We start from the raw sequence: 24,522 nt of genomic DNA on the forward strand, positions 1-24,522 counted from the left end.
GCGTGCAACAGGACGCCCAACTCTGACGGGAGTTTCCAAACCCAGTGTTGCATTCAGTTGCTAGAGCTGGCCTTAGACAATCTCGTAGGGCCGAATCCCTGCAGGACTGTGTGCCGTCATGTTAACTGCATACGCAGCTGCTTGAAGATGATCATTCCAGTCAGATTCACCTCGTTTCTGGTTTTTGCAGTACGTTGCGAGTCAAGCCTGGATATTGTAGTTCGACTTTTCTGTCACTCCGTTCACCACTATATGGTATGTTGACGCAAAGCAGTGGTCCACCCCAGCTTGCTGTAGGTAAGTGCGGATCTCCCTATTGTGGCGGGTGTTCGATCGGTCGGAGACCAACTTGCTAAGAAGACATTGTCGCCATTTAAAGGGCTTTCTCAGGAATTGGATGACGTGGCTAGCAGCAAGCAAGACACGGCCGTCACTACTATACCAACTTCGACAAGTAGTCCACAGTGAGTATATTATAATGATACTGATGAGAGCCTTCACTTTCCTATGTCGTCGACGTGGACCATAGTAGTTGGAAGTGAACGTACTTGATAGTGCATGGCTTGAGGTTGGCTTTGTGAGCAGTTTTCATGTCATTGCACAAAGCGTCTACATATATAGCATCTGGGTCTCGGTGAATTTGGTTCCTTTGGGATAACTGTAACCACCAAGTGATCAGACGTATCCTTCAACTCTATTGCATTACGTACAAGAATAGGGATGGTAACTGGGTAGTTTTAGGTGGACGAGACGGGCACCTGCATTGAGTCATAGATCCCGTCGATGATGCACTGTCTGGCTGTAGAAGAGGTGTATCGCATGTCGCAAGTTTGTGAAAGGCAAAGCTTGTCGTAGATGTAACTCGCAACGGCTTCGGTGGCACCCTGCCGGCGTGGCCACCTGGTTATGAAACGATCGTCGTAAGCCCTTTGAAGCGTCGCGAACGTGAACATCAGGGCCGCGCTTGGTGTTGGCCATGTACCGTATGCGCTGCCTTGGAACCAATGCCACGCTTTGGCATTCAGAAACGTCTTTCAGAAACGTCCTTCAGAGAGTGATTCATTGATTGTGTCACTCCAAAAGTAAATCCAAAGAAATGACATTATTGCGTGTGATAAAGCCTTCAGAATAGAATAGCAACAGCCAGCGTCACACAATGCTAATTGCGTAACGAGTAGGTGGTCAAATGGTACAACGCAATAAAATTGCGCTAGACATAATTCTTCATCGGTCGTCAACAAGACTATCAAAAACTGCACAAAATTCCTTGCAAATGTATAGCGGGTATCACTCTGCACCGAACAATGACGAAGGATGGCATTGTGAATGAATGAGGGAAAAAATTTTAATAATTTTCAATAGGTTGCGCTAGTGCCCATTCCGCAGCCCGCCCTTTTCACGTTGTGACCGAAGGACGTAGTCTTTCAGCAACTTCGCGACTCTATTGAACTGGCTATAATTGTCCCTCTAATGTAATACTGCGTGCAGTGGCGACCTACTGTTTTTCAGTTGCTCTCGCTGCATAACTCGGAGCAACATCAAAGCTTATGAGCGATATTTGTGCCGTCATGGCATTTATCAGACGTTTTAGAAACAGAAAACTCCGGACTAATCGTGTTAATTAACTGTGGGCTCGTGTAGGTTCTTGTCTATTAAACCTTAGTGCAATGACTTGAGCTCTGTTTATTTTTACCGTGTCGAAGGAGAAAGACCCTGAGTTCTATATAGAAATTAATGTTTCGTTATCTCGTTGTACGATAGTAAGTCTTCCTTGCATTTAGTTAACCCTCAGCATCTTCTTGCCGTGTAGCCGCATGGTGGAAAAGGCCTCGTGCAGCATTAAATCGTTTAGGTTCGCGGGAGCACTGTATTATTCCCGTGTGAACAGGAAACCAAATAATCGTGTGTGGCTTGACATTTTTTCCTTGAGGATTGCCAGAGCAGGTCTAGAAATTTCTCCTTTGGCAAATGATTGCACGGCTGCCCTAAAATAGCTAGGGATACTCTATCTGTTTGGGTGTAAAAGTGCCAATCCAATGGCTACTTGCTCGGTTATTTCTAAATCTACGGTGTAGGTGCAGGCTAAGTTCACCTTTTCACCAGTTCAACTTTACCGTTTACTTCGAAAACGAGCATTCCTTAGCACAACTTTAAGCTTTTTCTGGCAGAATTTTGGCTGTGGCTTGTCTTCTGCTGAGAATATGGATGGGGAAAATGCAAGACTGTGATATTGTCCTTGAGATTGTTGGGAAGTTTTTTGTGGTCGTTATCGCTGTATTTTGTGTACCAATTCGTTTGAGGACGTGACTTCCTGATTATGTTGTTGTGAGTCTAATGAACTGGGCTATTTCTTGTGCCTCAGCGATTTCTTTTAACGTATCATGCGTCCCAAGCTGCACGAGTGTTTCAGTTTTGGTGTACGCAGGTAGTCCAAGAGCTACTTTGATTTCTTCCTCAGGAATGCATTGGCTTTGTCTCTTTCGGACATCTGCCACTCGTGGATGGCTGCTACGAAGGCGAATTCGCATAACGCAAAGGGGTAAACTTGTCATACAATGTTATTCAGCCCGAGCCCTTGTCGGCGATAAATAATAATTTTTAAACAACATGATTTTGTTGTGAACTTTTTAAGAGATACGGTGATTGATTTGGTTTTTGGAGCCATTGGCGTCTATCACTAAGCCCAAGACCCGGATAGAATCCACCTTTGGAATGAGGCTTCCGTTCAAGGTATTGGGCGTTATATTGTTGTCCTCTGTTGGAATCCGTTCCCTGGATTGGCGGCCTTCTCTCTTAGGTCTGTACAGCAGGAGTTCAGATTTTTTTTGTTAGAATTCAAGCCCCGTGAGAAGGAGGTTCTCTTTCGTGACGTTTACAGCTTCTTGTAAATTTTCTTCTATTTCTCCATTGCTGCTTCGAGTACACAATATCCTGACGTCATCTCAGTAAAGAGTGTATTCTGTGCCTCCCATGTCTCCGAGTTTCTTGGTGAGGCCTATCACAAAGATATTGAAAAGGGTAGACGAAATTGCTGCTTTTTAGGTATGCCCTGGTTGCTTAGCTTCAGTGTGTCCTACTAAAGGCCCTAAGCCATGAGCGTTGCATCCTTCCGCAGAGATATGCTTCCAATTATTAATAAAATCTACTAAACAAACCAATGTTCGAAATGGTGTTAAGTATGATGGTATGATGAGTATTCCTGAAAGTTTTCTCTACGTATTGTCACTTGTATTGTCCCTTGTCTTGTGACTGATTATTTGGTTTTTGAGTAGCAGCATGCCATCTTGCGTAGCCAGACCTTGTCTGAAAACTATCTTCGCGTGAGAGTAAACGTGGTGCTTCATCACGTACCTACTATATATGTTTAGTATCAAATTTTCAGCAACCTTTCCAAAGCACGATCTGAGTGAAATCGGTCGTATATTCTCAAAGCCAGGAGGTTTGCTTGCTTTTAGGAGTGATAACGACGGTTCATTTGTGGGGTTTAACGTCCCAAAACCACCATATGAATATGAAAGACACCGTAGTGGAGGGCTCCGAAAATTACGACCACCTGGAGTTCTACAACGTGAACCCATATTTGAGCACAAAGGCCTACAGCATTTTCACCTACATCTAAAATGCAGTCACCGCAACCGTGACTCTATCTCGCGGCTTGCCGGTCAGCAGCCACGTACCTTAGCCACTAGACCACCACGGCGGGGTGTGGTTTTGGGACTAAAATGGTGTTAACGGGTTTCCATTCACTAGGAACTTCACCTCTCTTCCACATATAATTAGTTAACTGCATTAACTATTCCACAGACTTGTCTTCCAATTTGCGTGGCATGTTGTTTGTTATTTGTAGGGTCCTGGAGCATATATTCGGGTCAGGTAGCGTAAAGCCACCCTGACAATTGCAAATGCGAATTCAGCATCTAACATAATGGTGCTTGGGCCTGTGTCGCTAAGAAAGAAGGGGTGGCTGCCGTGTGTCTTCGACGTAGAGGTAACTATTCACTAACTGTGCATCTATTTATGACTTCGATGGATCATGCTGTGCCACTTCACCTAACGTGTTGCACTGACCTAATTTCGTGTTGGTTTCGTCTACAAGGTGTGTGAGTATATCCAGGTTCCTTATTCAACCATCTATGGTTCTTCATAAGAAGAAATTTACGTTCGTAACTTACATCTTTTCTTAGTTTCACCAGAACATGCATGCGCAATGGATGTTTCAGTTTGCTTCATATGCTTTTTTTGTGGATGGGTTTTCGTTAGTATTTTGTAAGTTGCTTCGTAAGTATTTTTCTCTGTTCTAGTTACGCATGTGCATTTACCTGTTCGGTAGCTCACTCTATAATTTCTTGTTTGTGTATGTTTGGTAGCACTTTACATTTACAAGAAGAAAGCATGAGATTGACGTGATTTGACTTGATATATTATGTGTGTTCCAAAAAAAACGTCGCTTGAAGTTTGCGCTCACGTTGTCTGCGCCTCTTTCTTTTCTCTCTGTATTTTTAGCACTAAAAATTTGAAGTTACTGATCACGGTGTTGCCCAGAGATGGTTTGGCAGTGTTCTTCTATCTCTGAATCAATTTCGGCAATTTCTTTTTGGAGCCTACGAATTAGCCTCTGGCCCTTCCGTCACGATTGTTTAGCTTCTATGAGGTACGCTAGTTAGCAGCCTATCGTTTCAATTGGGAGATATGAGCGCTTCTTTAGTTGCAAGGCTACCGACCTCCCGCAGCTGCGAAGTTTATTCGTCCAGGTTCTTTTCTCCGGGTAGCTTCTCACAATATGCTTCCCCTTTCACCTTGTGCAATCCTTGTTTCCTTTCTGATTTTAAGAAATTAGGCCTAGTCTGTGACTCGATATTTCCGTCTCTTTTTTGCCCCCTTTATAAGTTAATATATTATGATAACTACTAAAGACTTTGTTCAAGTAAGCTCATGTAGGCTCCGCAGCGTTGCGCACAAAAGAGATATCCGGAGTTATGTGCTGACATGTCGATGTGCCACATCCAGTCGATAATGCTGGGTCTGCGATGAGTGTTAACTTTATGTTTGTTGCTCCTCGCCAAAGGCTTTCTCTTTTTTTGTATTGTAATTATAAATCTATGCTTGCTAGGGAGCGTTGAAGTCTCCAGTAACAATTAGTGAAGAATCCCGTGCTAATTTGACGGCTTTGGTAAGTAGAGACTTGAGTGCTTGCTTCATTTTGTTCGGACGGCTTAGGCAGTAAGAATAAATATGCTTTATTATACGCCAATGATGACAGTTGGCGTGGGAAATTCATGCAAAAAAATTGATGCCTCCCTACAAATATACTTGTAGCCGTCACTTTAACAGTGTTCAAAAAGGCTCTGGAAGACCACTCTTCTAGCTTTCACTGTGACTGTGCTGTGCGTCCAGCGCAGGTCTGTTGGTTTTTTCTGCAGTGCCGCCTGGGCAGAGTCTGACGTTCATCACTTCTTTGTATGAGGCACAATTTTCACCCCCCATTTAGTTGATTAGGAGCCCCCCCCCCCATGCGTCCCCCCGTGCACATGCCTACTGCTGAATTTGCAGAAGTAGTTTTACTACAATAAGTGGCATTTGCATAGATTTGCCTTTTCACAACCAATACGCTTTTAACTCGCTTTGACTCAGTGCAAGTTCTTTGCTCTGTTCAACCGACTTCGGTGCCATAGGTGTTATAGTGCTCGACTGTCGACCCTAAAATATGGAACAAAATCTCGGCGGGGGTGGCTGCATTTCGATGTGGGCTTTATGCTAGAGGCTAGTGTTTATACATTTAGGTGCACCATAAAAAGATATCATATCAATGACTTTTTTGAGACCTCCGCTAGGGCACCCCCTATGATCATTTTGTAGTTTTCAAACGCAAAATTTTGAAAATAATATTCAATTGTTCCATAATACCTCTGTTATTGCATGAAACTACATCGGAATACAGCAAGTTGGGAAGTATGGGACTCAACAAAGGGGCCATGTCTTATGTTGGCACTCACTACAACAACAAAGTCTGAACAGCAATTGTTTAAAAATTTACTACAATAAAACTGACCTTTTCATATATATTTTCTACAAGTAACACCCTGTAGTATCGTACCATTTGCATTTTTCAGCGTATGTGCACTCGTTATGTAGTACGCAGGGCGCGGGTTCGAATCCCGGCAGCGGCGGCTGCGTTTCCGATGGAGGTGGAAATGTTGTAGGCCCGTGTGCTCAGATTTGGGTGCACGTTAAAGAACCCCAGGTGGTCTACATTTCCGGAGCCCTCTACCACGGCGTCTCTCATAATCATATAGTGGTTTTGGGACGTTAAACCCCACATATTATTCAATCAAATCAATTGTTTTGTAGTACAAGTACCACCCTCTATTGCCGGTTCAAGAACAAACGAGAGGTGGCTACGCACAACGACAACGGGTATGCATGGGCCACGCAATAAGGAGGTTCGCCGCTAAAACAATAACGACGACCCAGTATGTACCGATATTTAACAAATGGCTTCTTGTATTAACGTTGGTTTTTCAGTCACCCAGCTCGTAATCGGTCATGCCTTTTTAAAAATAAACCTGATCTCTTCAATAAAGCTCAATTGTTGTTCTTACCCTAAAAAGGAACATTTTATTGATTTACTACCAAATATAACGTTTATTGCGTGGTGTTGATGATGTTAAATGCACTTGTGAAACCGATAACTAAATCACCCACAAACGGTCTACTTTGTGTAGTAGTGCATGTACAAAGCTCCGCCCACGTAGCTTTGGGTGTGCTGCTACAAAAAGTTGTCGCCAAATATAGTTCTTTGCTAACTACAATAATAACATTGCTAACTGGTGCAGAACTTGACTCAAGATACTCGGCTGATGACCCAGTTTGCGGAATCAAATCCCGGCTGCGGCGGCTGCATTTCCCTTGTAGGAGAAAATGCTGTAGGCCTGTTTGCTCGGATTCCGGGGCACTTTACCTTCGTGGACGAAATTTCCGGAGCCCTGCACTACGGCACCTCTCAAAGTCATGCGTTCGAATGGGGACGTTACACCCTGTGTCAATCGATCGATCTGCCCCACCACCCTCAAAGCTTTAGGCACGCAGCGTAGTTTTGTACGGCCTCAAGAATCACACACCAGTGCTGCTTTTGCACTGACTCTGTAATCGGTCCACTTAAAGGGGCCCTGAAACACTTTTTCAAGTAACCATGAATTAAATCAACTAAAAGAGTTCATATTCAAACGAAGTTAACGCTGCAAAAATTCAAGAATCGATCCGGTGTGAGTGGAGTCACAAATATTTGTCGCATGTTGCAGTCGCATTCTCTCTTCTCTCGTTCCGACGAAAGTTCTAGAACCTAAGCAGGGAGGAATGGCAGGGGCAAAAAACTACGTCAACCGACCATCGTCACCTTCAGCACTTTCTCTTTTTTTTTCTTTGAGTGCGCGGCTTTCTCGACAGTGATCGCGCGCGCACGTGGAGACAAGTCCCGGCCTCTCGCGGTGATCTCCGTAACGACCAAGCGTGGCATGTTCAAATCACCCAATGGCTGATACACGCGTTTGCTACGTGTGATATTTCAGAGTCTTCTCTCAATTGTCAAGAGAAGAGAAAGCAATTTTTAGGCGACTTTGATGATTTCTTGTGAAGTTAAGGTCACGTGCTGCGCTAGACTATTTGGCTCGCGTGTTGTCAGGAGCTCCTACTACCGATCGGTAGCGCTTTCTGACCGTGCTGAAGAAGTGTACAGGGCCTTTTTAGGGCGAAGAAAAACCCTCGCGTGGTGGCGTCATAAATTTGAATGATCTCTTAAGGTATGATAACTTCATATGGTTACAAGCCATTCAGAGGGCTGCGCTGCACAGATAAGAAACGATGGCTTGCCATCGTAATAGCCTCCGAGATTGCGTACAAGTGGGCCAGCGCGCCATCTCGGAGGCTCTGCTGCCGTCTAATTTTTTTGACGTTTTTAAGGCGAAGCTTTTCTTAGCAAACTTCAGCGACCTTGAGCCCATCTATATCTATCTAGCTAGCTCCTTACGTTTGGGTGCTTTCGTGTTCACCCTCTCAACTTGGCGTGACCAAAATCAGCGTAGGATGGTAAGATTGTTTTATTAATAAAACGCCCTGGTGAAAACATGAATTATGACACAATCTCGTCGCGTAAGTCGTCAAACACTTCCTGGCAGAGAGTGGCACATACCCATGGACGGGTATGTTGACTAGTATGTGTGGTGTAACGTCCCAGAACCACCATACAATTATGAGAGACGCCGTAGTGGAGGGCTCCGGAAATTTCAACCACCTGGGGTTTTTTAACATGAACCCAAATCTGAAAACACGGGCCTACTACATTTCCGCCTCCATCGTAAATGCAGCCGCCGCAGCCGGGATAAGGACCCGCGACCTGCGGGTCAGCAGCCGAGTACCTCAGCCACTAGACCACCACGGCAATTCTGGATGGACGGGTATGTGCCGCTGGTATCCGGGTATTGGCCTCAGGTGATTTTTACTTAGTATCTAACCAGAAACAACGAGAACACACATGGGCAATTTTAACACGCGAGTGTTAAGAAATACCCGACATCGGTAGCGTCGGCCCACCAAATGCAAATATTAAATGTTAGGGTCCTAGCTGGAATCAAACCCAACCATTCTGCGTGGCAATAGAACATTCTACCACAAAGCTACGCCAGGTCTCGAAACTACGTTTCAAATAGACGCTAATCTTCTTGAAACGGCAATAGTGGTTGCTTTGCTGCCTGCCAAATTTAAAAATATTACACATCTACTCAATTGATATGGCCATCCCCTCGGGTCAACGTCAATTGTAGTGTGTTGCTTTGTGCTGAAGTTGACTTATGTAGCAGTGTCCAGGAACAGCAACCTCGCGAGCAGCCGTGCTTCATATCATCTTCTGGGGTTGCTAATACACATGTTCTAGTCGGCATCGTTGTGCAAGTGCAAATAACTGGTTATAATAACATCTGCAACTCTTAAGCACAAGTCTGTGCGTGAAAATTTTGTACTTGTATTTGGCGTCGTTTAATTACGCGTCGCTCGATAAAAAAATGCAACATGGTCACCATCGCTCTGCATGCTTCGCATAACGTCGATTCCCGGGTACGTGGGATCCGCTGAATGTTTTTTCACCCTTGCTTTTCCCTCAGGCCATTGTGCACGCTCACCGTTCTCGCGGTTAAAGAAATACGCTCGAAGTATCGAAAAACCGTATGTGTAATACCGTATCAATAGAATGACACATCCCAATATAAAACACAGGGATCGTTTGTTAATTTGATAGAAGCAGTAGGCGAGCATGCCACTGCTGCATTCTAATGACTAGAAAAGCAGGGATGCAACCGAAATCGGCAGCTTGAATTATAGAGCCACCAGTTGAGACGTAATACTCCGATGAGCCTGCGGTGGCGCTGCCCCTTACCGTAAGCGTGTTGCGGCAAGTGGCTGCGTCCCGCCAGGCTGAGAGGCTGCGCAGATTCGTGCACAGCTGTCGCCACATCATCCTCTGCAGAATGCAGAAACCTCGGGACTCTCAGAAATCGGCGAGGCGTAGCAGACATCCAGAGTGCACCGTGGAAGGAGTGGGCTGCGGAGTTAAAAACTGTGAAAGGATGCTTGAGTCAGTCAATCGAGTCACGGGCGTTCTTCCCGTTCAGGCACCGAGTTCTTGTCGCGATGGACGGCTAGGTAGTGCCCAGTCTAGGGTGGCAGGAAAAGCTGACAGTCGGTGCAATTGCAGAAACAAGCGTGTGTGCCCGATGCTATCTCCTTGAACACAAAAAGTGTGAGCTTGTTGTGGTGCGCTGTAGGTGACGGGCGTGAGGCGACGATGGTGCTTCGAATCCGGGTGATGAAGTCGGTGGTGTTTGACGACGCGATAGTGCTGAATGGTAGGCCTGCGAGAAATTTACCTTAGAGACAGAGTGCTTCCCTGTAGACAAGCCCTGCTGGCATGGCATGGATGCCAGGCTTGAAGGTGACGCAATGACCGAGGATGACAGCTGGGATGACCTCGAGGCAGGTTGGTTTCTGGTGGAACATAATGGCAGCCTCTAACTCTAGGTGAAAACGCTTGATCCTTCTGTTAGCACAAGGGGGTTAACTGGTGGTCCAGAAGCGTTCAAAACAGATAGCCCGTCCGAGCAGCCTAAAAAGGTGCAACACGTTCTGTTGTCTTTGGTCGGTGGTTTTCCGGCGGAGGGCGCCAAAACAAGCGATTCAGTCGGGGAAGAATTCCGAGGCAGCGTCTTCGGCAATAATTTCTCAAGGGGCCATGCGTGGGGATATTGAGTGGGCCAGTAGATGAGGGTGAGCTAGTAGCATTAGCGTCAAGCCTGGGAAATGTGTTGTATGATGGTGAGGTGGATGGGCTCTAATTGACCAGAGGACTTAGGGAGTGTTCTGAGTGGAGACGTCACGTGCCTGGTAATTTTAGCGCGTTGTTAGCGAATGCAAGAGTGCGCCCATGTGCGGCGATCTCACTGCATGTCGGGCCCGACATGCAGCGTGATTCAAGTCAGCCAAGTTGGTGTAGAGGCGCATGTGACGAGATGACTCAGGTTGTAGAGCTGCTGGTTGGAGAGACCATGGCGATGGGACTGGGGCCCATATGGGCTGCTTTGTGCTGTCACGTGTCGCATAAGACTGTGGTTGCCGATTGTGGTTGCCTTTAGAAGTTGTCTGCGGCCTGAGCCTTTGCTCTTAACACGGATGGTTGCTGGCTGAACTAGTCCGGAATGTCCCGTTGCTGTGTCGATTAGCTGGTCGTTGGGGCACTCTGGAAGGAGGTTGTAGTGAGCCGTCAAGTCTGACCCAATTATTGGCTTGTTGACACTGGCGTCGACAATGTTCTAGCGAAGGTTGCGCATGGGTTCTTGGGCTGGACGTAGAAGCGCACTGAGCCGTACGTCTAGTTTGTGGACAAGGTCGCCACATTTACCTCGAAATATCGGCGGCTGAGGACCTTGAAGATGGGCTCGTAGGTAGTAGGAGATGTCGGAACTATAGTCCACAAGTAAATGCTATTTTGCGATTGCATCGGTAATAAAGATACGACGGCCTCAAGATTCGCCACTAGCGGTCATCTCTACAAGCTACCGTTCGAGTTTCTTGTAGGCGAAGCAGGGTGGTCGGCATTGCCGTGCTCTGTCACCGAAATGATGATGGTATAAAGGCACTAGCCGTGCTCAGCAGGCTACTGTGAGGAGCTGGTGTCACGGTTACTGATTTTCAATTAGCATTGCTGACGAGTTGAAATTCGCTCATCGAGGCGTTTCTGAATAGAGCCGAGTTGTCGATCTTTTTTGCAAATAGGGCGTGAGAGCTCTGTGTTGTTCAGCGGTGCGGCGACAGCTTCAATGGTGGGCAATGAATGTGGCATAAAGACATCCGTGTTGCGGTCAGCGACCTTGGCAAGGTCGGTGAAAGGAAACCTGGGCGGAGCCTGTGTAATAGCTTGGACGTGCGGGGAAAGTTGTTGGAGTCATATCATTCGCAGGAAAGGATATGCAACTTCCATGCTGCCCGTGAGGACGCTCATGCGGCGGAGCAGCTGCGGAAGTTTGCGTTCGACAAAGACCGCGAACTGAAGTTGTCACAACAACTGTTGATCCGAAGATGACAGGTGGCGTACGAGTTTGGTCTTCATTGGTTTGTACCGGTTGGTCAGTAGTGGGTTGACCAGAGTATTGCGGACCTCGTTCGCATGTCTCGCGTCCAAGTGGCCGAAAATGTAATAGTAACGGGTCCAGTCCTGCATAATGCACGGCAGTGAAAACTGGACCTCGACCTGTGGGAACCACATTTTTGGCGCCTTCACTCAAACGGCCGGTAGTTTTGGAGCTACATGCTAGATTTAGGTCCGTCATGGCCGTGGTAGTGACCGTCCCATTGTTGATAGCAACCACTGAAACGCAGTCTGAGGAGCTTGGCCAGAGCGCGGTGATGCGCAATCGTCGAGCGAATACGCTTCAGTTCTCTCGTGCTGCTGCTGAAGCATCTGCCGCTCGGCCTGCAATTGCTGTTTAAGTTGCTGTACTTCCTGTGATGAGCGGCAAGAGCTTCCGGGTCGGTCATTTTGGCGTGGCTTCTTCGCTTTTCGAGTCAAGAGATATGCGATGTCTTTCGTTAGAAGGACGCATCCCAGAATAAAGCGTAACAATTGTTTATTAACGTGGTAGGTGTATCGCGGCGAGCATGCTGCTGCTACCTTCTAATGTTTAGAGAAGCAAGAATAAACCTAAATTAGCAGACAGAGTTATATAGCCACCAGTGGTGACGTAAGCCTTCGCTGAAACTCCAGTCACGCTGTCCCTTATCGGAAGCGTGTTGCAGCAAGTGGCCATGCCACGCTGGGCTAAGCAGTCAAAAGAGAAAGGCTGCGTAGCTTGGTGCACAGTGGTTGTCACAAGTAGAAAAATCATTCTTAACTATGCGCTAGAGCTCACTACTGTCCAAGAAGAAAGACTATATCGCTAAACAACTATAAACGTCCACTGCCCAAGAGGGCCTTCGTAGCAATACATCCTTTGTTGATGTCCTCATCTCGCAACGTTGTTCGGGCGACTTTTTTTATAGGAATGTGATGACCGACTGTTAGTGGTGACTCTACAAAAGGTGTATTCACACTTGATGAGTCCTATATGATGGCAGACTAGTCGCTGGCGAAGTTTCAGAAACTTGTGTTCACTTTTGCGATAGCTATCAACTCACACATACACGCACACTGGCCTATATACACAATAACCTTGTGCTGGAGGAGAAGGAAACAAACTAAAATATCCTTGGCTTTAGTTCGAGACAAATGCTCACCATGTTACCGATTGCTTATTGAGCTTTTTACAATCTAAGATAGTCTCACATGGTCGTGACAAATTGTAGGTAGCAAATGCCACTAGAGGTGACTCTTTCGTCGATATTGCCTACCACCAGTGCCACTGATGTTTGCCGAAGCGATAAAAATAGAGAGAAAAAAGAGGAGAATTCAAGGACCTGAATGCCGGTATTATTCATGTTAAACACTTATGTCCTCCCCCCCCCCCCTTTTCCTTTGCACAAAACACACCAGAGTTTTAGGCTGCGTAGAAGAAATATTCTATACAGTTGCTTTGTTTCACGAGTACTCACGTTAGCTGTTATGTAAATATACAGCAGCAGAAGGCCACAGTCGCTCCAGGCACCAAATGATCAGAATCTCATAGCACAAAGATAGTTTTAAGTCACGAGTTTATTACAATATTACAAAGCGCTTATAAATACTGGCCGCCATGACTGGGCTCAGCATAAACGTAGTGTGCAGCAACGTAGGTGGGCATGTTGCCTTTCAGACGAGTAGCGCATATTTCACTTCAACAAACCCTACGCAACTATGGTGGAATAGGTTCTACCGAATTGCTGATACAGAAGCCGGTTTATATAGAAGTTTACAGCGGAGTATACAAAGGCCGCTGTTCTAGCGTACGCTGCTAGCATTCTGCGCAGCTCAACAACTTTCTCAAAGTTGTCATGCTGCGTATGATGAACATCTGAAACACACTACAAATGAAGATGCTCAAAGAAAAGTGCAGCGATTCGATCTAGTTAGTATCACCTGGTCTTAGTATCACCTGATGAGCAGTGCGTACACAGCTATTGAATATTTTACACTATTTAAGATACTGTTGATATATTCATTTTTTGTATTTTAAATCCCGCCAATCACGCTGCACTCGAGAGGTTGGAAATCTGGCATGGCTGCTCTACCTAAAAGTTACTATATTGACTAGACGCATGCCAAAACAGCCTGCGCATTTGTGAAGAGCTGTCAAGAACACGCGAAAGACACCGTAAAACGCAACGTCACGAGACCCTGGAGCATCACGCACTTTCGCATAATAAGTTGAACTTTTCTGCCTAATTAGTGGCTGCGGTACTTTTATGCCACAAAGAGCCTGAGAAAAGTTGTATGTATCTCTCAGGGCGTTTCGTGTCCTGCTTTCTTATACAAAGAAAGCTGCACCAATGTTTCATTGTCAATTTTGCAATAACTTACCTCACAACTACTGGCATAAACTTTCCCACCGGGGACATCTCCAGACCACAGATTTCTGAAACAGAATTGTATCTTCATTAGAAGTACCAGCAAATAAATTTCTTGTAAGACAGGGTTTTGAATGTTAAAAATATAGCATATTCACGGGGTGAATCATGGAGAGGGGGGCGAAGCTGAGTCCACACGCCACTGCCGAGCCACTTCGGCCTCCTGTTATTGTACTGCAGAATCCTCGAAGCACGCCTCTGCCTCGCGCACCAGCACCTCAGGGGTTGAGCGCGAGCCGCCGCCGCCCTGCGCACACACCGCTCAGCAGACTTGTCCCTTCTCCATCGCCGAACCTCTGAATGTGTGCACGTGCCAGAATTGCGCTATTATTGTACTATAGAGCACCCCCTGGTGCATAGTGCTGCCGATGAACACACAACCGTAGTCGTGCGATCATCTCTCTGTCCTTCCATACGTGTGACGTCAATCCTTCTCTTCTACAAGTAGCATGCTCTAATGTCGTACCCTTCGCATTTTTCAGTGTATAATACATGTAGCACCATCTATGGCTCGTTGAAGAAATAACGAGGGGCGGTTACTCACAACGGGGAAGCACAAGCGACGCCATAAGAAGCTTCGCCCCTAAAATAGCTAAGCTCTCACTAAGTCGCGCCACGCTTGAGACAGTGATGCTGAATGTACCTGAAGTCCAATCTAGTCGCTTCTAGGTTGTAGCTGGGCTTAAACTGCGTGACGCTAGGTTGTCTCTAGGTTCCTCCTCAGCACGAAGAAGTTTATGTTAATCGCAGTCAATCACGAACACGATATGAATATCAAAACTAGAGAGACACAACCTTGTGCTGGGACCGGCTGTTCTAACGCTTCGGGGTCTTCTAGAAGTCACCGACTCACCGCTGTTTTCACTGTTAGTATTATATCATTGCACGCACCACTGAAGCCCTCTGTTAGGACGGCACTGAAACTTACAGCCACGATATTCATAACTTGTTTAACGTCGATGGTTTTCTAATAATTTTTTCTCAACTACTGGCTACATATGCTTAGAAACCAGAATCGCCACTGGGCGTCCTTCTGTTTTATGTCTTTATTTTAAGTGGACCAGGGGTTAGTCGTGGTGTTCGCCCATTTCTTGTTTCCCATAATCGTTCATGATTTTATTTATTTATTTATTTATTTATTTAGGTACCCTAAGGGCCCAAATGGGCATTACATAGGGGGGGAATGGGTTGAAAGCCGACACAACGTACAATATTGCAAAAAGAAAGAATCAACACAACAAAATTGACATTACAATATCATAAAGGCAGCAAAAGTACACAATTGCAAAGTACAGCGTGAAACATATAAAAAAAGTGTAAAAGTGACAGAAAATCTGGTATTTGGAAGGCAGGAACACAAATTTACAGCCTAGAAAAGATGAGCATGATGAAGACAAGGTACAGGGTATTTTGAATAGCTAGAAAAGCGAGGAGTGCGGTTTGAAAAGAAGAGGTGTCTCTTTGGTCCACTAGGCTACTAGGTAAAGAATTCCATTCATTGATTGCCAGAACAAGGCGTGAGTTCTGATATTTGTTTGTTCGGGCAAAAATTGGGCCAACTTTGTGAGCGTGGTCAGCGCGTGTGGACGTATAGGGTGCCGGGAGTATAAATTTGCGAGCGAATGGTGTTGGATGATGGTACAGGGTGTGAAAAAAGGTTAATCTTGACAACTGCCTGCATTGGGTGAGAGGGGGGAGATTAAGTTCGTCCTTCAAGGCAGATACACTCTGGTATCTTGAGTACGATGACAGAATGAAGCGCGCGGCCTTGTTCTGTACGGATTCAAGCATGTTAGTCAGACACATCTGATGTGGATGCCAGATCATTTGCGCGTATTCTAGTGAAGAGCGGATAAGAGCATTATACGCGTGAAGTCGTGGCTCTGAATTAGCTAAATAAAGGTGACGCTTGAGCAGGCCGAGCTTTTTACACGCCTTCGATGAGATTTTTTCTATATGGGGGGTCCAGCTTAAATCGGAGGTGAATGTAACTCCCAGATATTTGAAAGATGAAACTGTTTCTATTTTGGCATTATCTATTAAGTAATTATAAGTTTCGGATCTTGTCATAGAAGAAAATTGCACATGCTTAGTTTTTTCTACGTTTATTTTCATCAGCCATTTTTCGCACCATTCAGTTAGAGTAAATAAATCATGCTGGAGTGTAGAAACATCATCGGAAGTTACTATTTCTCTATATATCACACAGTCATCGGCAAAGAGACGAATTGACGAGGAAATGTTACATGCGAGGTCGTTTATATAAATCAAAATATAAATGATAATAGATGTAAATAGATGTAATAGATGTAAATGATAATAGATATAAATGATAATAAATGATATAAATGATAAATATAAATATAAATGATATTAGTTTGCTGCAAACACCAGTTATTTCATTAGCGGCCAAAAAAGCTTCGCCATTACTAATCACGGTTTTGCTGCAAGGGTGAAGTAATGAATGCGCTAACGAGAAATTATTATCATAACACACTAAGTAGAGCTACCAATCAACTAATATCAATTCAATCACGCGTAACTCGGCAAAACGCTAGTTCAAGGGAATACAATCACTCCATACACCGAAGCTGCTTTATCCTGTAAATCCTCTAAACACGAAAAGCAATAAGCAAACATATGGGCCACTTTTGTATGCTTACCGAGATAAAGTGCTGTTTTAAATGCACAGCATTTTTTTGTCGCACAATGTCACATGTCGTGTATCGGCATTGCGTATTCCTCTACTGCGCATGCTCGCGCCTCACGTATCCTGCCGCATGCTTGCGTCTCGTGCCAACTGTTTGCGCCCTTCTCGCCTCTCACGCCTCACAAGGCCGACACAGGCTGCGTCTGCGAGTAAAAACTGACTGCTGTGAGTAAAAACTGGCCACCGCATAGGTGCTGGATCGCTCATCAGCATCCCACCACTTGTTGAAAGTAGCACTTTTCCTCCATTAAATAAATAGGAATAATAATTACAAATTAACAAGTATTCCCGAAAATTCTCTCCCCTGGCAAGGCCGACCAAGGCAGAGTCTGCTAGTAAAAGTCGATTGCTCGCGCTTCACATCCGTTCGCTGGCCACCCGGTATATGTAGGTACTGGATCGCGCATCAGCACCCCACTGCTTGTTGAAGGAAATGCTTCTTCTTCATTACATAAATAAGAACATTAAAGACAAAATAACAAAACGCATGCCTAAACTCTACCCAATTACGCAAAATTTAGGCCATACCCCCCCCCCCCCCCCCGCCCCTCTGCGACATATATACTCGAGTTCACTCCGTTTAAAGATGTGGCCATTTTTTTCAGGTCACTGTGACATCTAAAATTCACTTCATACTTCATCACTTCATACGAGAAATCAGAAAACGCACAAATGGGCACCAGATCATAATAATGGGAGACATTAACGCAACTCACACGGCATGGGGCTATCGGGCTATCATATTACCATGAGGAAGGGTTCTATTCTAAGGTGCACGATACTGCTCAACATCACAGACTAACCCTGTGGAACGACCATCTTCAGAAGACGAGAACAGGAAAAAGCGTCTCCAGGGATACAAATCTCGATCTTACATTTAGGTGAACGTCACTGGGGCAGAGTAGAGTGTGCTACCGGAAACTTTAGGTAGGGATCATCACATCATCCAACTCTCCGTAGTGCACACTCGTAAACAGAGCAATACTGGAATAGCGCGGTTAACGGAATGGCAATCCTTTAGGAATAACCTCAACGTTGAAACCACCATAATCGACACTGAAGCCTGGTTTAAGAATGTGCTATAGATAGCCGAACGCTACACTAAGGGCATACAGCTTGACGTCAGTACACCCGCCGTCGACGCACATCTCCTCCTCCTTTGGGAGGCTAGAAGAGGAGTTTTAAAATGGTGGAAGCGGCAAAAATGAACAGAAAGTTATGGAAACGCATTTCTCTCCTCACCGAGCAACCTCAAGATTATGCGAACCAATCGGCCAGGCAGAACTGGCACGCTTTCTGTGACAAGCTGCAGGAGACTCGGAGCACCAAGAAGGCCTGGCATCTGCTACGCACACTTCTAGCCAAGCAATCCTCCGAACCAGCACAGAAGCAGCACTTTCAGAGGCTTATTCGAAACTACGTCGGTACGGAAGAACACCTCGTAAAAAATACAAAAAAGCTCTGTGGCGAATCACCCACTCGGGCTTCAATTCACACCAAAGAATACACTGGCGCACCAAAAACAGAACTGGATTGGCCCTTCGGCCAGGCTGAACTGCACACAGCCCCGACGAAGTTGACAAGAAATACCAGCCCACGATGAGACAGGATTGTCAACAAGCACTTGCGCAACCTACCGCACTAGGCCACCACGGCTCTTCTCTGATATTACGACTGCTGGGATGAAGGAGAGCTACCGGCGGTATGGAAGCACTCGGAAATCACCATGATTTTTAAACCTAACAAACCAGTCGGCATTGAGCACCTAAGCCCAATTTCTCTCACCTCGTACGTGGGAAAGCTGTTCGAACACATGGTGCACGACCGCTTACCCAGTACCGGAAGACAGTGGACACCTACCGGACACCATGTTCGGCTTCAGGCCGCATCTTTCGACGCACCACATGCTCCTACTACTCAAAAAAGACTTCCTTGATCACCTCACCCATCGAAGAAAGTACTCCATACTCGGAGTCGACGTCAAGGCAGCCTTCGATAACATCCGCCACGACGCGATCCTCAACAACCTCGAAAGCATTGGCTGCGGCATTAGAGCCTACACGTATGTCAGAAACTTTCTGACGGACCGTACGGCAACTGTGGGCATACGCAACATCCGCTGCAAAAACTTCTTCCAACTATTGAAAAAACGCACGCCGCAGAGTTCGGTCATCTCGCTGTTACTTTTCAATGTGGCTATAATCAATCTGGCCAAAATTCTCGACAAAATAACAGATCTACGGCTCGCGAGCAATGCTGATGACAACCTGCTCTAGACCAGGGCTCCGAACACTGGGAGACAAGAGACCTGCCTACAAACCGCTGTAGATACCATCAAATGGTATCTCAGAAACTGTGGTCTCTGCTGTGCCCCCCAGAAATCTAAGCACCTCGTCCTCAAAGTGAGAACAAGAAGCAGACCACCTCTATAAGACAAGCCCGACCCTAGCGTAAGGCTCAAAGGGACCTTAATTCCAAAAGTCGAGACCCTGCGAGTACTTGGAGTTCACATCTACAAGGATGGATTGGGAGCTGCCACCCTACCGAGACTCCCACGAACACTATCACAACTCACGCACCTCGACAAGAGGATCGCGAATAAACGAAACGGACTCAAAGAGCATGACACGCTACATATAATGCAAGCTCTGTTCACCAGCCGCATTACGTATGGCAAGCCGTTTCTGAATTTCAAAACCGCTGAAATTGAAAAGCGTAATATCATGATAAGAAAGGCCACTAAAGTAGCCCTGGGACTTCCGCCAATGGCCTCTACCACACGTCTCCTAAAGATGGGCATCCACAACACGTGGCAAGAACTCATCGAAGCGCATAGGAACAGTCAGCTGGAGAGGCTCAAGCTGACACCCACGGGGAGGTCGGTGCTCTGGTACCTCAACTACAGTGACACGTTCATCGCCGATGCAGACCGGGAAAAGCGCATCCCGCTGTACGTTAGAGAGTCGGTGCCCATCGCACCTATTCCACGCAACATGCATCCTACTTTCCACGAAAATAGACGCAAGGCTAGAGCTAACGCTATTCAACGAAAGTTTAATGAAGACCCGGACGCCCGCTACAGTGACCCGACCCAGTATCCGCATAGAAACCCTACTGAAACGTTCCGTAAGATGCGGAGACCTCACATACGGAATTATTGGAATATGGAAGACGTATGATGTGGACTCCGCATCTTATGGAAAGACGTATCATGCGCAAATTACTGAAATGTGTGCATGTTACGTCTGAATCTAGTGCAAAGCAATATAATGTGTAAATTGAATAGACGTCCACATCTTGAGTACATGCAATACTGTGTACAAATCACAAGATTTCTTAAATGTGCATGATGAGGGATTGAATCATCAGCATCTTACTAATTGTCGTGATGCGGACGCAAAATTACCTTTTAAATGAAATACATTACAAAACTACTAAATTAACATGCTAGCGATCATAAATGGTGGTTACATTGCAACACATTAATGCAGTGTTCTATGCAAGACCTAAAGAACTTATAAAGTTATTATTATCAATAGAGAAGCATTAATATACACATCAGCCCTGCTACAATCAATATGTTTTTTTATTTGTCTGTATGCTCCAGCTGTGAATAGTGACATTGCAGTGTTGATCGTACACAAATGAGGAGACTGCACCGCAATTTCACGAGCTCCACCTAAGCCACAGGATGGTGGCACAATGTAACAGCAATTTTAGAACGAAATGTTTAAACATAAATAATAATCATAGCACTGTGAAAGTGTGGCGCTGTGTTTATATCATGAATGCCTTGTGGAGATCGGTGAAATGCTGCTTGAGGCTCCGGCACCACTGTAAATTTCGAAGGTCACTGCGATAGAACTTATGTGTCCTTCATAGGCACCTGGAAATGAAAATAATTGGCACAAATAATGTCAGAGACACATGTTAGCACAATAGTTTACATGCACAAGAAATATAACACACAGAATGAAACTGAAAATTTAAGGCACACAATCCTTCATGTTATGCATATGTGAATAATAGAAGGAATGAGTGTATAAATTAGTTCTGCCACATCAAAGAAAAACAGCATGCTTATCACAGTGAAAATAACTAGGTTGTCACGATTTTCAATGGTAGAGATAATCGATTATTATGTCCTTATGAAATTATGATTTAAACGCTTCCTGCACATTAAAACTTTAGAAACTGCAAGTGAAAGCTCTCAATGTTCATTTAATAGTGTGTGCATGTACATCTGCTGCCTTTATACTATACAGTTTGTGCACAAAATTGGCATCTTGAACAATTTTGAGAGTTAAACCTATGCAACTTATGAAGGTTAAAATCACCATGAAAGCAAGCAGGACCAGGCAGGTGCCATTAAAAATCTGTGCAAGCCAGATAACTATAACCGAACTGCACACATATAGGGGAGCAAGAGTAACAGAAATTCGGCTGCTGACCCGCATGTCGCGGTATCAAACCCCGGCTCCATTTCCGATGGAGGCAGAAATGCTGTAGGCACGTGTGCTCAGATTTGGGTGTACGTTAAAGAACCCCAAGTGGTCGAAGTTTCCAGTGCCCTCCACTACGGCGTCTCTCATAATCATATAGTGGTTTTCGGACATGAAACCCCACATATAAATCAAGAATAACAGAAATAAACTGCCAACAGAAAAGTTGGTTGCATGTGCTATCTGTAAGTGCTTACACCTTACTACATACAGCATGCTCATTCCATTTTAAATACCCATATTGAAAATAACTGCTCTATTAGGAATGTAAAAGGTAAGGTAGAACTGAACGACTCTACAAAAAGTGACCCTATTATGACATCACGTTTTCTTATAGCAAAATTGACTAAGACTCAAATATCATTATGCAAGGAAAAAATCTTCAAAAGAACAATCAAGTTTGAAGTCATAATTATTTATATCGCTACTATGACTATAACCAAGAAATCTACCTCAACATGGCTAATGTTAGTCTTTAAGGCCTATGTTCACTAGACAATGAATTATACCACAAAAAGCACAGCGTTCAGGCAAAGCACCACACAAAAAAAAAGCAGTCCTTTTTGTTATTACCTACAATGCCTATAAAATGGTATTTTTACCTCTACTTTCTGCTTTTTATCTAAGTAACTGGTGTGAAACAAGTTAGCTGAAAATGCACTGTGCCTCCAAAACCTGTTGGTTGAATCTGAATTTTTGAAAAATGGTGAAGCTTGCACTAAATTAGGCTCCACAAGCCTTGGAAGAGTGAGACTACATGACTCTTAGGACTACTTTAGTTACTTGTGTTTTGTTTCTGGGCCTAAGCATAAAGACAAGGGCTTAACTGAATTGCTGCTAACAAACAAATGCTTTCGAAATTGCCCGAGCGTCAAAGGATGCTCGGCCATTTGTTGTTTTTTGCACTGGGCTATTCTACACCAAACATACAAACCACACTACCTGGCCACCATCACAGATGTATAGTTTAAAAAATGATGGTAATTTACTCTTCTGAAAATAGTTATTTGCAGAAATGTTTTGAAGAGAAAAGAGTAGTGGTCACGTGGGTACCTTCAGAATTTCGCAGAATGTCGTGCAGGTGTTATTTGTGAGAAAAATTTCAAAGTACAGCTTTTTCTTGCCATATCAAATTTGATCTACATATTAAGTAAAGATGCTTCTTAAAAGTATTTGAAGTCAAGTAACATTAGTGCAATTTTTCTGCTACATAGGCTTTGAAGAATTCAGCCAAACTGTTTATCGTTTGCATTTCTTGTATGGCAATACTGCATTTTGTATGAATATTTGAGCCACAAATACTCACTGCACAGAAGTTATATTTTACGAAAAAAAATAATGTTAGGTCCAGATTACAAATATCACTATATAATCGTTTTTGTCCACATTGAAATGCAATTTGAGCTGTGTGTTTGTCTAATTGAAAATTACTTTTATTTGTAAGTTGAAAGCAAATAAACAGTTCTTGTTACATGGCAAGTGTTATCATTACAATTTTGTTTAAATGAGGAAAATAATTTTTGAAGTCTCCTATTGAGGGCCATGGAAAACTTCGGAACGGAAGCTGTCGTACATCAAATGCAGAAAACAGCCATCATAAGAAAACTTCAAAAATTCATTTCTACTTTAAGACAAAGTGTAATCATATAACTTGCCATATAAAGAGAACTGCTTCCTTGCTTTTGATGTGGCGAAAAAACTGCACTAATATTACTGAGCTTCATGCACTACACACAATCCCCTTTACTTAATACCAAGACCGAATTTGGTGTAGAAGAGGCAGTATTTTTGAAACACTTTACTTTTTACAAACAACACCCAGACGACATCTTGGGAAGTCCAGAAGGCACCAACGTGGCCTAATATTTTGTTCTCTGCGATATACTTTAGCATTTTGCTGTTTTCAGAAAAATACAGTAAACGAGCACAATATTTTTTTTCAAAACACATTTAGGACGGTTGGCAAAATGGCTGGGATGTTTGATGCGTAATTGCCTCACTGCCAGCATTTATTCTTCCGAAGCTCAAGCTATCACCTCTCTGTTACTGCCTCCCTCACATACAATGCCTGCATAGGAAAGAAAAAGAAAGGCAGGTCCGACAAAGTTCACAAGGCAAGATATGTTCATGTTGCATAAATTCATTACCATAAACAGCAGCAAAATAACATTCATTTTGAGTAGTCCAAGACACAAGCTATATACCAGCATACTAAGAGACAAGCACAAACTTTTCAATTGAACATGTGTGGTGATAGACAGGAAGCACTTATTGCAAGACTGATCAGTCTGTAATTAACTAAATGAAGTACAGTGCACTGTTCAATCCAACACCACATAGGCATCTTTGCTATAGCAAGGCCATGTGTCATTGATTAATGCACTAGATGGGACAATGCAAATGTAACAAAAAAGGTGAAAAAAGAAAACAAGGGAAAAAAAAGAAAAAGGGGGATGCAAAGTAGGAGCAGTATAGCACTACTTTTACTTTGCATTCCCCTTTTCTTTCTTCTTTTTTCTTCTTTTCTATCATTTATCTTTTTTTTTGCTTCCATTACCCCCAACCTCCGACAGGAGAACACTTTGTATCAGCGCAACCTAACTTGAAAAGAAGCAAGGGCTGCACTGTTCTGCGTTATAGGTTTTTTTTTTTCAGACAAACATTTCCAACAGGCACACACGCCTATACCAAAAGATGATGTCATTACTGACCCCATTTAAACTAACACGCCAAGGATGACAAGGTGACTTCTAAAAAATAGGTCCTCCTATCGCAACATCGGCCAGCCTGTCTGAAGCACTTCTACTGTTCACCCTGATTACCCCACTAGATGTTTCCATCTGTCGACTCACATCTTCATTTTGGATAACACTAAGACGAGCTTACATTGATGAATACGCACGAAAGTTTAGTGATGTATCATGTATCAGATTGAGCAACTCTGTTAAAAAATTATTGATAGCTTGCTTCCAGGCTTTTTATACTGTAGCCTGAAACTTCGTAATGTCTTCTATGCACAAGAACCAGATTGACAACGTAATGCACAACATGCTTAAGAATACTGCGAGGAACAAGATAACGACAAAACGACCAGCCACCCAAAATTTTCGCTGTACATGTTTATAAAATGTTCATGTACCCCAAACGAGGTGCTTATGATACAAGCCGAAAAAATCTACAAGTAGGGCCTTGGAGTCTTCTGGAAGTAGACGTGTTGCATTTTTTCTGTAG

The 24,522-nt window shown here is 44.3% G+C and overlaps 1 protein-coding gene across 13 annotated transcripts in view; it reads right to left on the reverse strand.

The window, feature by feature from the left end:
- Nucleotides 1–24,522, reverse strand: part of LOC119173336 (uncharacterized) — a 763,312-nt gene that overhangs the window by 144,992 nt on the left and 593,798 nt on the right. For all 13 annotated transcript variants that reach the window (XR_012895463.1, XR_012895464.1, XM_075896115.1 and 10 more), the window contains one exon: nucleotides 14,033–14,087. Coding sequence is in view for 11 of the 13 variants with exons in the window: in XM_075896115.1 (XP_075752230.1) it covers nucleotides 14,033–14,087 (55 nt within the window). In the remaining 2 variants the exon portion in view is untranslated. The remainder of the gene's footprint in view (nucleotides 1–14,032; nucleotides 14,088–24,522) is intronic.

Source organism: Rhipicephalus microplus, chromosome 5, assembly GCF_043290135.1.
Source record: "Rhipicephalus microplus isolate Deutch F79 chromosome 5, USDA_Rmic, whole genome shotgun sequence".
Taxonomy (NCBI): Eukaryota; Metazoa; Arthropoda; class Arachnida; order Ixodida; family Ixodidae; genus Rhipicephalus; species Rhipicephalus microplus.